The 14,318-nt window shown below is 38.4% G+C and overlaps 1 protein-coding gene across 1 annotated transcript; it reads right to left on the bottom strand.

Moving 5' to 3' along the window:
• Positions 1-12,936: 12,936 nt before the first annotated feature.
• Positions 12,937-14,100, bottom strand: SCGB3A1 (secretoglobin family 3A member 1). Its single transcript, XM_036281697.1, has 3 exons — positions 14,046-14,100; positions 13,320-13,561; positions 12,937-12,960 (listed from the first exon to the last, which is right to left on the bottom strand). Exons 1-3 carry the CDS (start codon positions 14,098-14,100, stop codon positions 12,937-12,939), a joined length of 321 nt encoding a protein of 106 aa, XP_036137590.1.
• Between the last annotated feature and the right edge of the window lie 218 nt (positions 14,101-14,318).

The raw sequence follows: 14,318 nt of genomic DNA, 5'->3' as shown, positions 1-14,318 counted from the left end.
ACATAAGAACAAAGCCAACCTAGGCAAAAGAATTACAGTAGTTTGTTCCCTTTTTTTTTTTTTAATCTTCACCCAAAGACACCTTTCCGTTTATCTTCAGACAGAGTGAGAGGGGAGAGAGAAGGAGGGAGGGAGATAGGGAAACATTGATGTGAGAGAGACATCGATTGGTTGCCTCGCGCACGACCTCAGCCGGATCTGGGGCACCAACCGCAACCAAGGTACATGCCCATATACCCCTGACTGGAATTGAACCCATGACTCTTCGGTCTGCAGGCCAATGCTCCAACTGCTGAGCCAAACCGGCCAGGGCAGCAGTTTGTTCTTTTAATGAACCAATCAGAATGCCCAGAACAAATGCAGATAATTCAAAGAACACTTTTAGCAAGTGTTTCTTCTCCAATCATAAACAGTATTTCAGGATGTTCACTTTGCTCTGCTCTTTGGTTACATGAAAATAAGTACTATGTTGAAGTAGTATCTAAAATAGAGTATCTAGTTTTTATTCACAGTACATTCTATTGTGTAATGCACTGGGCAAACTTTTGTTTGCCATTCATGTAACAAAACCCAGCACATTATCTGCACTAAGCTCAAAGAATGTCACACTTGCCTAGACAGTTCTTTGATAAGGGTAATGGGAAACTGAATGTGTACCTATGGACTGGAGATAACAAGGGCTTTTACTGTTCTTTTCCGTTGAATCTTCTTGGTCAAATTGTAACTAGCTAGTATTATATTTATATATATAGGGTCTCTTTTCTTTACCTATGTATTTTCCTACTCATAGCTGACCAATAAATTCAATGTCTGTTTCAAATATTTTTAAAGTGTAATTTGTGTAGCTGTAATACTGAGGTTTGAGAAAATAAGGATTAATCAGCAGACCACATATTTAAAATTCTGAGTCATCTGGGACAGGGTTATCTCACCCTTTGAAAGGGAAGAGTGGTTGGGTGACAGGCCATGATACTTTAGAAATGATATAAACTTAAGGATTTTCTTACTGGCTGTATTATTCTGTTTTAACACTTACATGTTTGCCAAAGTTCAGTTTTATATTTAGGCAACTGATAGTCCATTACATTTATGATTTTTGTTGTTGTTACCTTATACCTCATAATGACTTCATATGTTTTCCGTTTTTTGGAAGAAGATTGACATATTTTAAATCAGTGCTTTTAAATATAGTAGCAAACATTGTGTTGGTGGGGTTGTACTAACTCATTAAATGTTTCACTTGTTACATGTATGTTTTGTTATATATAAACTTTTAAAATGCAAGATTTCTCTTCAGGATATTAACTACATTTGCTTTTTATCTATTTTTAAAATAATTTTTCTTTATTGATTTTAGAGAGAAAGGAAGGGAGAGGGAGAAAGATAGAGACATCGATTGGCTGCCTCCTGCATGCCCCCCACTGGGCATTGGGCTCACAACCTGGGCATATGCCCTGACCTGGAATCAAACCGGCAACCTCTTGGTGTATGGGTGGACACTCAGTCGCTGAGACACATCGGCTGAGCTACATTTTCTTTTTAGAAACTACTTCTATAACAAATAAATGTAAATTTTTACATAGATGCTGGCAAAGTCATTTAAAATCAGGAGACAATTTAAATAAAAATTAATGTTTACTGAGATGTCTGATTTTAAAGTAGGCATTTTCTTTTTCTTTTAATATGTTTATTGATCCCCCCGCCCCCTTTATGGAGAGAGGAAGGGAGAGAGAGATAGAAACATCGATGTGAGAGAGATACATCAATTGGCTGCCTCCTACATGCCCCCACTGGTGATAAGCCTGAAACCCAGGCATGTGCCTTGACTGGAGTTCGGACCAGGACCTCGTAGTCCATGGGATGATGCTCAATCCACTGCGCCACACTGGCTGGGCTAAAGTATGTTTCTCTGCCTGTACCTTAATATATTATTTTACCTCTCTCTGTATAATAGAAGTCTTATTCCTCCTTGTAACTGTCCGAAAATACGTGTAAAAAAGTTAATGAAGTATATCTATATTGCTTTATAAAGGCTAGCTAATGTTCTTTAGAGGAACAAGTTCTTGAGGAAACATGAACTGGAATATATTTAGAATAAAGTTCTCAGGTTTTAGGTAATAGATACTAAGAATTCCCTTTTTGGAGTATTATTTGGGTATTCAAATCTAAATTAATTTTCAAATAAGCTTTCACAGATATTATAAAACAGTTTTAGTATACAGGTTATATATTAGAAGAACCTTAGAGAAGATATTTTTTTCTAGAATTTTACAAGAATTTGAGGACTATTTCTGGAAGTTAATTTTTTCCAAATAATGAAATACAAAATGTTTTAAGTAGGTTGTTCCCCAAATGTGTCTAACCCAACTAGTCTAAAGCTAGGAATTGGGAGAACTGCTAGATTGCAAGGGGACTTGAAAATCAGTTTCTACATTTTCCTTAGCAACATTAACATGTTTAATCAAATGAGTAAAATATCATTTTCCTCATTTTCTTTGAACTGCAAACTTTGTGTCACTCTACCCAAAAATATATTAAGTTATATTTTGGGCCTGTCAAGAGAAACTTTGCTTACTATACCAGTGTTACTGGAGGTGACCTTGAGCCCCCCCCCTTTTTTTTTTTATTAATCCTCACCTGAGAGTTATTTTTCCATTTTATCTTCAGAGTGGGAGGGAGAGGAAGAGGGGGAGGGAAGGAGAGAGAGAAAGAAAGAAACATTGATGTGAGACGTATGGACTGGTTGCCTCCTTCAGGATCCCGACCAGGGCCGGGGACTGAACCACAACTGGGGTACGTGCCCTTAACCGGAATCAAACCTGTGACTCTGGTCCGCAGGCTGATGCTCTAACTGCTGAGCAAAACCAGCCAGGTTTGGCCTACCATGGTGAGTTTTGAGCTGTGGGTCCTGAGAAGGTAACTCAGCACTGCTGCTTCATTAGTTAGTAGCTTCTCACTGCCAACCCTGCAACCTTGCTGATTTCAGTGTCTTTCCTTCATGGCAATCCTGCTAGTGCTGTTTGTTTTCCAAGTTGATGTTATTCTTGAAAACCTGGTTCTTTTGAAATACTGTACAATGAAAATAGCAATGATGGTTTGACCAAAGCCAGGTAGAAGAAATCTGCAAAATACAAGACTATCTGTTTAATGTTCACACTGATACAGGTGGCCAACTCTCAGGCAGTGGTGTAGGTGAGGGGTATAGGAAATGTGTGCAACTGTGAATAGTAGATTTCTGGTGGGGAGTGCACTAGAGTTGCTGAAACATAGTGAGTGGGTGCCTTTTGAACCTTGAACCATATGCTGAAGTTAGAACTTCATCCTGTAGGTGGTGGTAAAAGGTCATTCAGGGTTTTAAACATGAGTGGCATTACCAGGTTTGCTTTTAGAAAGGTCGCTCTAGCAGCACTGTGGAGGATGGATTAAAAGAATAAAACTAGTTAACTGGGTTCTGACGTGTTTTGGTTGGCAGAAGATAAGCTGAGGACAGCTTGCAGGGCAATAAGAGAAAGGAAGGGAATTTGAAATGTTTAGGAAGTAGAATAAAAACCTTGATTCCTACCTCACTCATCTTGTGTGAGAAAGACAGGTGAGTGAGTTTTGTTCAGTCCCTCATTGTCTTCATTAGGCAGGCCCTGACTCAACATCTCTCATGTCTTTATCAGCAAGGCTTTTTTTTTATTTTCCTTTACTCATCTGACGAAAACATTTGATCAAAGAATTTTGCTTCTCAGGGTGCATTTAACTTTATTTCCCATTGTATTTCATTTAGATTTTAGTCTGTGAAAGAGATCCAGTGTGCCTCTACTAAATAGTTGAGTAAATCCAGAAAATAATAGAAGATAGCATTTGATGCTAATACAGTTCTTTTAGCCTGTTTCCTTTAAACTCTTATATTCTTAGTAATGATTTAAGTGTAAACAGACTGCATTAGAAGGTACTTGAATAAAGCAACACACAACAAATGGAAAAAACCCCAAAATTCTAAAACCAGTTAAGTTTCCCACAGTCTGTGGGGTTCAATATGGTAGCTTTTAGCCACAAATGGATTTTGAGTACATGAAATATGGCTAGTGGGACTGGAACTGTAAAATGTTTTCTGTTAAATGAAACATTATTTTGATAAGACCATATTTCCCTTTATCTGTTGCATTGTGTAAGATATGGAACCTAGTGTATTGCTTGTCTGTATTATACATAAACATCACCAGCTGATGTTAAATAATTGATTCCATTCTAACAATGTTTTACTTACCAAATCAATATTATAATGTGTTAGTTGAATATTTTATGTGAACAACATGAGTTAAGATAAGTATGGACAAATTACTAAATTGAAAGTCAGTTCTGATACAGAACTGATCTAGTACCACAGCTGGAAAAGACTGGTAAGCATATTACAAATTCCAGGATGCATGACAATTGCAGTTTGCTGCACCAGAGCAAAAGAAGTGACTGTTCTCAAAAAACAGTAGATGAAATTAATCACCTGAAATGTCCAACGAAGTTGTTAAACAATTTATAACAGGATATGAGCTTGTATATTCGGCTTGTATCTTTGCACAGAAAAAAATTTAATAGAGATTTTTTTTTTTTAAGTACTATGGAATTTTTTTTGAAAAACTTATGAGGAAAAGACTAAAAATGTTTAACAAAAGTGAAATTTCTCCAGTTAAGCCAACCTGTAGAATACAGACCTAATACGACTAAAGATCATTTGATTCAAAATTTGAAAAATTAAAAGTACTTATCTTTAGGTTAGTTCTGTGATATAAAAGACGCTGTCCAGTTAGTACTTTGTGTACGCTTTGTCTTAAAAGACTTCCAGTTTTATAAAGAAATGAGAATTCTCACCCTAAAATAATCAAACTTATAACAGATATTTTTATATCTTTCACATCTGCCAAAGAATTTCTGCTGGTTATGGAAAAGATATTTTCTTTCAGTGCAGACAGTGCTCCAGTTATGTTAGGTAAAAAAAATCTGGATTTATTGAAATTTTTAAAGGAGCTTCGATTTTCCTTATTTTTTAAATTTTAACGATTTTTATTGAAAATAGTTGCACACAGTTTCAGTACATGTAGGTTTAAGTCAAGGACAAGCACCAGTTTTTGGAAACTGCTCAGAGGAACGGAAATGGAAGGCAATTTAATTATTTTGGTCTTTTTTGCTAATGCTCATTGGTTGAATTATGAAGGGATTTTAACAACTTTACTGTTCTATTCTGTCAACATAAGAAGTGTCCAAACCTGTAGAGAATTTTTATGAGTTTATTTGAGCCAAGCTGATGACAGTTACCAGAAAGCAAAATTACAATGGATTGAAAAAAGGCTCCAGAGAATGGCCGTTTTGCTGCTTATTTTATACATTAGAATAAAAGAAGGAAACCTAAGGTGGGGTTACATGAAATCCATTGGTGGGGAAATCTCAGGGATTGGATAAAAAGTAAAATGGAGAGATACTTGTTTACATTGGTAGGTAAACAAGTTTAGTAATTAACTTTAAAAGCACATAGAGATGGTATTAGGGGAACAGATACTAATGAAGGTTCTGTGGTCTCTGATGCCCTGAGGGGTCTGGAAAGGAAATTGACATTTTAAATTAAGGTACAATAGACATGCTCACTTCAGGTAAAAATTGACCTTTGTCAAGGAAGTTACAGGCCTAGGACATGACTACCATGATTTTAGTTAAGGAATTTTTATGTTCAGCTCATCTGTGTGGTTATTTTTTGGTCACTGAGTTTGTAGGCCTTCCTCTGAGCTTTGTAGGTTTAGTATGTGGCTCCTTTTGTGTCCAACATTCTAATTTAAGATTATCTTGCAACCAAAGAAATGCTTGCCAAATATTCAGTAATCAAAAAATCAAAACTTGTCAGTGTGATACATTTTCTTACTGATACCACAGTGCATAGGAATGAACTAAAATTGAAGCTCCAAAGAAAGGAAAACCTATTTTTCACCTTCACAGACAGATATAAGAATTTATATTGAAACTTCATAATACAAATCATGAATACTAATTTTTGCACATTTTCTAACATTTACAAATTTTAACTTAACCAGCATTTTGTAAATTGGCTACAAAGTCTACAAGAAAAATTTGAAGAACACTTAATATTGATAAATTTAAAGTTATTTTTCAAATTATGCAAATATCCCCTTTGAATTTGATTTCAAAGAGTTGACACAATTAGTACTTGGATAAAAAAGTTCTTAACTTGGAGAGAAATTGATATGTTTTTGTATAAAATTAAATAGATTCATCTAAAAAAGAAAAAAGTTAACCTGATGTGGATCCAAAAAAGTTTTTAATGATTTTTGAGGATTTAACTCCATTATGGGAAAACTAAGTATATTTGGAACAGTTTGGGTATATGAATCTACTTTTTAAATCACATTTTATGAAATTATGAAAATCGTTAAAGAAATTGAAATGTTACACTAGAAAATGTTAAAGCAAAAAATAGTAGTAAAGGTGGAATAGAGAAACAAAAAATACATGACATATTGAAAAAACTAAAATGGCAGACATAAGTTCAGTAATAACATGAAATGTGAGTAGATTAATCCAATAAAAACCAGACTAGACTGAATAACAAGTAGTCCAACTATGTGCTATCTACAAGAGATGAGTCTACAAGAGACTCAAAGATGCAAATAGGTTGAAAGTAAAAGGATGGAAGAGGGTTTCAAGCAAACTTACAAAGTTTGAGCAATAATACTAATAGACAAACTTGAAAACAAAACAAAAAAAGATTACTAGAGATAAAGGGACATTTCTAAATGATGACCAACACTAAACAATGATAAGCAACCTCTTCGTGAAGTAGAAACTGACAGAATGGAAGGTCAAAATACACAATTTATCAGTAATAATTGGACACGTCAATACTCCACTGTCAGTGGATTAGAAGACAACATGGCAAAAGATCAAGGAAATAGGTTTGAACAGGACTATAAACTGACTAGACCTAATGGGTGTAGAAAAACACTACTTTAACAGCAGAGTGCACATTCTTCTCAAGTGCACATGGAACGTGCTCCAATAGGTTAAAAGAATTGAAATTGTGTAAAGCATATTCTCCAATTATAAGGAAGTAAAAATAGAAGGGAAGTTGGAAATTTGGAAATTATACTACACATTCCAGATAACCAGTGGGTCAAAAAAAAAGTCAAAAATTTGAAATAAATGAAGGCACACCATACCAAAACTTGTGAGATGCAGTGAAAACAGTGCTTTAAAAGGATAGCTATAAATACCTGCATTAAAAAGTATGTATTTCAAACCACCCTGGCTGGGTAGCTCAGTTGGTTAGGGTGTTGGTTGTGGGTTTGATCCTGGGTCAGGGCATATACAAGAAGTAACCAATGAATGCACAGCTAAGTGGAACAACAAATTGACGTTTCTCTCTTCCTCTAAAATCAATTTAAGCCTGGCTGGTGTGGCTCAGTGGTTGAGCATCGACCCCATGCACTAAAAGGTTGCCAGTTCAATTCCTGGTCAGGGCACATGCCCAGGTTGTGGGCCACATCCCCAGTGTGGGGCATGTTGGAGGCAGCCGATCGATGTTCTCATTGATGTTTCTCTTTCCCTCTCCCTTCCTCTCTCTCTGAAATCAATAAAGTAAAAATAAAATCAATTTTAAAAAGTATCAATAGCCTAACCTTAAGACACTAGAAAACAAAACAGGGTAAACTCAAGCAGAAAGGAAAACAATAAGAATTGCAGCATAAAATAATAGAAAAGTAATAGAGAACTCAATAAAACCAATCTTTGGAAAGAACAGCAAAATTGATGAGCCTTTAACTATATGAAACAACAACAAAAAAGATGATTAAAATCAGGACTGCAAGTGGGACATTACCAACCTTACAAAATTAAAAGGATTACTATGGAATACTATGGACAATTACATGTTAATGAATTAGACTACATTGGTGAAATAGACAAACTCCTAGAAAGAAACTACTACCAAAACTGACTCAAGCAAAAGAAAATCTGAATAAGTTTATAAAAAGAGATGGAATTGTGAATGAAAAAAAAAACTATATGGAAAGAAAATCTTAGACCTAGATGGCTTCACTGATGAATCTACCAAATATTTAAGAATAAATTAATTCTTCACAAACTTCCAAATTTTACTCTTTCTATGAGGCCAGTAATACCCTGATAGCTTAAACCACAGATATCACAAGGAAAGAAAACTACACACTAATAATCAATTGTCTATGAATATAGATGTAAAAGTCTTCAAAAAATGCTAGCAAAACTGAATCTAGCAATATGTATAAAAGGATTATACTCCTTGATCAAGTGGGGTTTATCTCAGGATGTTAGGTTGGCTTAGTATTCCTACTTAATGTCATACACTACAGCAGTAGGATACAGGGAAAAATTACAGGATCAACTTATTAGGCACAGAAAAGATATTTGACAAAATTCTACAGTCCTTCATTTAAAAATAACAAAAACACCAAACAATGAATTAAAGAACTCCCTCAACCTGATAAATAAAGGGCATTTCCAAAGAACCCATGGCTAACATCCTACTTAATGGTGAGAGACTGAAAGCTTTACCCTAACATCAGAAAACAGACAAGATGTCCACTCTTGCCACTTCTATTCAACATTGTACTGGAAGCTCTAGCCAGGGAAATTAGGGAAGAAAATGAAATAAAAGGTAATCCAGCTTGGAAAGGAAGAAAAAAACTATATTTGCAGATGACATCACCTTGTACATTGAAAATCCTAAGTAATCCATACACCAAAAAACCTATTAGAATAAGTGAGTTCAGCAAGGTTAGAAGATATAAGATTCATATATAAAAATCAATTGTTCATTAGCAATGAACAAACCAAAAACAAAATTAAGAAATACTTAGGAATAAATTTAATAAAAGAAAGCAAAACTTGCACCCTGAAAAGTATAAAACATTGAAAAGATGTAAATAAATGGGAAGACATTTCATGTTCATGAATTGAAACATTTAATACTGTTAAGATGGTTATACTCTGGATTTTCAGACTCAACGCAATACCTATCAGAAACCCAGCTGGCCTTTTTGTTGCAGAAATTGACAAGCTGATCTTAAAATTCCTGTGGAAATTTAAGGTCCGCCCCTACTCCCCCCCCCCCCCCCCAGCAAATAATCTTGAAAAAATAAAGTTAGAGGACTTAAATTTCTTGGTTTCAACATGTATTAAAAAGCTGCAGTGTTATAAGACAATGGTGATATTGGCATAGGAATGGCGCATGGATCAATGGAATTGAATTGAGAGCCCAGAAGTAAACCCTTGTTTTTATGGTCATTTGATTTGTGACATAGGTGCCAAGACACCTCAATAGGGGAAAGAATAGTGTCTTCAACAAATGGTGCTGGACAACTGAATATCCACAAGCAAAGGAATGAAGTTGGACCCCTACCTCACACCATATACAACAATTAACTCATAAAGAACTCTTAGCATGCAACAATGAAAAGACAGAACACAGTTAAAAATGGGTAAAGGTTTTCACTTCTCCGAAGAAGAGTGACTTCTAATGGGTATGGAGTTTCTTTTTGGGGTAATAAAAGTGTTCCAAAATTAAAGCGTGGTGATGGCTGTACAACAATGAATAGTCTAAAAACCTCTAAATTCCATTTGAATGAGTGGATTTTAATGGTATATGACATATCAAAAAACATAAATGAAACGTGTCATTTTTGTGGGACCTGAATTACTTGGTTAATATGTTGAGATTAATTCATGTAGATGTATGCAGTGATAATAGCTATAGTTTATTTTCACTTTAGTATGGTATTTCATTGTATGAATATTCCAAAATATATTTATCCATTCTTTGCAAGTGTCTTGTTTATAGTTTTCTTCCTCCTCTCTTGCCCCCTTACAGACCATTCTGCTCTGAACATTCTGGTAGGTGCCAGAGTATGAGGGCTTCTCTGGGGTATAAACCTGAGGGTTGGACTTACTGGGTGGTAGGGCACATACACGTTATGTTGCATTGCTTCACCCCATCCAAAGTGCCCACTTACCCACCAGCAGCAGTTCATGAGATTTTTTTTTCATTGTTCCACACTTTGCTTGTTTTTGTGACTTTTCAGTTTGGGTAATCTGATGGGTATAATAGTATTTAATTATGGTTTCAATTTATATACCCCTTATTAATAAAAGGTGCTTTTTTTTTTTTTTTTTTTGCTATTTCAGGTTCTCCTTATGATTTTAAGCCTCTAGAGGATTTTGCCCTTTTACAATTGACTCATAATTCTTTACATTCTCAGAATAATTATCTTTTACCAGTTATATGTGTTACATGTGTTCTCTGTTTTCTTCTAATCTTTCCTTTTTAAACTTTGTATTTTGAAGTGTCTCTGACATATACCAAAATGCGAGGAACAATTGAATGGACTTGATTCGAATAGTCCACCTTTATGCACAACCTGGGTTATTTTGAAGCAAAGTCCAGACATCATATCATTTCATCTGTAGATATTTCTGTGTATATTTCAAATTGATAAGCATTCTTTTAAAATATAGATTTACAAGTTTTTAAAGTAATGGGTTGATTTCCTTGTGTCCTCCAAAGATTACCATACAGACTATTTTTTTTAACCTGTATTAAAACCGTGGATTTAATTATATTTGATCCCTTGCATTTATTACCATCAATGATGTTCCAGTTACTCCATCACTGGCTAATGGGAGCTTTATTCAGATGGTTACCTGTGTCTTTTCAGCATAATCCTGATAGTCTTTGGCAGCCTCCTTCTATTGTGGTGTGAAAAGATATCCCAGGTTCATTTTACATTTGCTGCTCCAGACCTGAAACTGGACATTGCTCCAAAGATTCCTGTGTTGGGAAATTGAATCTAGAGTCCATTACCTGGATGCAAGGATTCTCTTTGCTGCTGGATTGGTTGGTTTCTAGGTCCTTTCAGGAGACAGATAAAGAGGGTTTTTTTTTTTCCTGTAAAGATAAAATATGTCAGACAATTATACTTCCAGTTCAGATTAAGCTATTCGGTTTTAATTTAACCTTAATTTTATATCAGCATCTCCTTTCAACTTTGCCAGAAATCTCAGATTTCAGTGACATAATGACTCATTTGACTCACCACAGAATACACAGAGCATGACCTCAGTGTAGCAGTGCCACCAACAAGAGAAATTTGTTTACAGTTTTTGTCCTGCCTGAGATACCCACGCCCAACCCCAGGAGGTAGAGTCAAATTACTGTAGTTTCATGTTGCATAGAATAGATCTTGGGTGATTACATCACCACTGGAAACAAAGTTGGGTTTATTGATTTCTATATTATCAGTGTTTTTAAGTTGCTTAAATTTTTTATTCGGTCTTCTATATCATGTAAAATCTTTACATGGTTGCAAAGTGAAATTGGCAAAATAGATATTTATATAGCTTTCTCTTCCCCAAGATTATAGTTGGTCTCTTCTCCCAGTAATCTGCAGAAGGTGGGAAGCTAGGCGTGGCCTGTAGCCTTGGCAGGTAGTCTTGGGGCTTCAAATGATACTCATGGTCTTCTTCTGCTTATAAGCACTGGGACTTACCCTCTAGGGTTTTTCTGGGAAGGTTCTCCAAATGGGAGGTAGCTGGGCCATCTCAAGATGGGAACTTTGTCAAGCCCCCAAGCCCACCGTTAGTTCAACAATTCCTGTAGCATACAATGTTCTTCCAGTGATTCCACTGAGTATTTTAATCTGTATTAACTGAGGAACTGTTACCAGAAAACCTGCCAAGAGCCTGGATGTGTAATGTTGGAAGCGATTGGCCAGTCAGGTCATGTCTCCACTGCCTTCTTCATCAGAGATGCATAGTGATTCATCTCATACTGCTTCATTTTTGTCCAGACCAGAGCTTTACACAATTCAGAACCCTTAAGAATCTGAGGGCAATGTATGACAATGAGATTTAAATTTAATCTGGATCCAGGTGGCCTCCTTTATGTTGTAGTTTGACTATGAATGTGTCAAAGTGGCCCAAAATTAAATCCCTGAATATCCTTGTCAAAATAGGAACAGAAAAAAAGTCAGACCCATGTATTAACATAAAATAGATGAAAATGAATTTAGTTTGTCCACAGTGTGCTTACAGGCAAGACAGGGAGAGCCCTTCCCAGGAAACATGAAGTGGAGGCGTACTTCTTATAGGGTTGTCATTTATCAATAACGAAGGCATTTTCTGGGAAGTTCCCTGAGATGGACATCGTTTGCATTCTGGGCACTTCCTATCAATACTGGGGCTCAGTCCTCTGGTAGAATAAAAGGAATCATAGCCATGAGGTTATTTCACTGAAACCATGGGAAAAGCAAACATACCGGTTGAGTTCCTGTGGCCCTCAGTCCTGCCCCTTCCAGGGAAGAAATTGAGAGTAAGGGAGGAAAGTAAATACTTAAAAATATTAGCAACAAATGGCTTTGTTTGTTTATAGAGTTCTTGGCAATCTTCAAGGATTAGATAATTTCCATGTTTCATAAACAATTACAGACCATAACAGAAAAATGACTCACAGTCTAGTTTTTAAATCCAGTCTAACTTGATACCTGTCCAATTTCTGTTACCTTGAATTGCTGGCTCTGTGCCCCCTGCCAAATGTCAGTAGTTTCAGTCTCTCTCTCTCTCTCTCTCTCTCTCTCTCTCTCTCTCTCTCTCTCTCACACACACACACACACACACACACACACACAATCAGGACACATGGCCCTCCTGTGATGTAGAGACCACCTCAGGCCTTCCATCAGCACTGTGGCTCACAGCAGGGGAGGAATAGGACTGGCATTGAGGCAAGAAGATATCAGCCCAAAGCTGCTCTTTACTGTTTATTGAGAGGGGAAAGGGGCTCAAGGGGGTTGGTGGAGGTCCCCAGCCTGAAGGTGGCAGCATCTTGTCCCCAGGCAAGGATTCTCCAGCTGCTGCTCAGCCAAAGAATGTCAGGGCTCCCTGGAAAGAAGAAGCCAAGTTTGAGTGTTTCCCTGAGAGTGGGTGAGGCCCTCTATAGCTGGGGACCACTGGGTGAGATGCAGCTTATTCTCTGGCCTGGTTTTGGGCAGGTCATGATGCCTACTTGAATGGGACAGGCATGGGTGGTGACCTTTGACAGGTGCATTCTTAGTTTATCCCCTCGGGCCCTCCATAGCCCCATGTTGTTCAGATATAGTTGGTCCACCCAGTTCCCACCTGAGGCCACCAAGCTTCTGGGGGCGGAAAATCAGGTGACCCTGTTGTGGGGTTTAGAGGAGTGGATGGAGTGTTTTGGAGGGGGGCAGTACACACAGGGAGGTGGCAGGTGCCCCATTTACCAGTAGTGCCTTCATGGCCCCCATGGACTCTGGGCCCAGCTCAGCCACACACTTCCTGGAGCCCTCCACCAGGTGATCCACAGGGATGCCCAGGCTGGCCAGCACGAACTTCACGGGATTGAAGCCCTTGAAAAAGGGGTAGGCCACAGTCCCGGCCCCGGCCCCATCCTCCATGGCAGGGGCAAGGGCAGCTTCAGTTGGGGCCACAGGCTTGGCCATCTTGTTCATGAAGAAGGCTGCAGCTGCAAACAGAAGGGTTGTCCATCTGTGCCCAGTCCCTGAGGAGAACTACTGAGGACTCATCTCCAGGAGATAATTGGGTCCTTGAAACCTGCCAGCACCCCGGACCACCTACTCCCTCACTTGATTGCAGAGAGCTGTGGTCCAGCAAGGTTATAGTAGATGACCTGAGGGTGGAGGGAGGAAAGGTGAGCTCTTTGTGGGGGCCTGGGTAGGCTTCCCAGAGGAGGGGACACCTGGCCTGTGCATTGGAGGCGGCGGCAGAGGGCAGGTATTTCCAAACCAGGCCAGCACTCAGCCAGCTTGTCTGGGAGATCCTGCAGTTGATGGATGAAGAAGAGAAACTAGGGCCGGCAAGGGGGTGAGAGGCCTGAGGGCTCAGGTGGGGGACCTCACAAGACTGGCTTGAAGAGCTGGGGGTCAGGCAGAGCCACTGCCTGAGCCCCATGGTGAGGGGTGGGAGGCCAAGGTCTGAGGCACACTCACTGCACTGGCTGAGCAGGGCCACGCAGAGCACCAGGAAGGCGGTGGTGAGCTTCATGGTGGGCTGGAGTTCAGTGGATGTGCCTGGGACAAAAGATGCTTCCCAGAGTCTGGCCTTATGGGCTTCATATACCCCATCCCTCACCCCTCCCCAGGGCTGGGCCTCACCCACCCTGTCCTCCTGAGAAAAGTGCTGTTTGCTCAGCTAGTATGCAGAGCCCTGGCCAACTTCCTGCTCAGGCTGGTGGGCCCTGGGAAGCCCATGCCCCCAACCCT

Source organism: Molossus molossus, unplaced genomic scaffold, assembly GCF_014108415.1.
Source record: "Molossus molossus isolate mMolMol1 unplaced genomic scaffold, mMolMol1.p scaffold_m16_p_4, whole genome shotgun sequence".
NCBI classification, from domain to species: Eukaryota; Metazoa; Chordata; class Mammalia; order Chiroptera; family Molossidae; genus Molossus; species Molossus molossus.
This window is presented reverse-complemented; position numbering and strand designations above follow the sequence as displayed.

Excerpts from the sequence above, each read along its gene's own strand:
- SCGB3A1 (XM_036281697.1), bottom strand. The coding sequence starts at position 14,100 with ATGAAGCTCACCACCGCCTTCCTGGTGCTCTGCGTGGCCCTGCTCAGC. Across the intron at positions 13,562-14,045 it reads GGCCCTGCTCAGCCAGTGCA|CTGCAGCCTTCTTCATGAAC; the intron begins GTGAGTGTGCCT and ends TTCTGTTTGCAG. Across the intron at positions 12,961-13,319 it reads GGGCCATGAAGGCACTACTG|GGAGCCCTGACATTCTTTGG; the intron begins GTAAATGGGGCA and ends TCTTCTTTCCAG.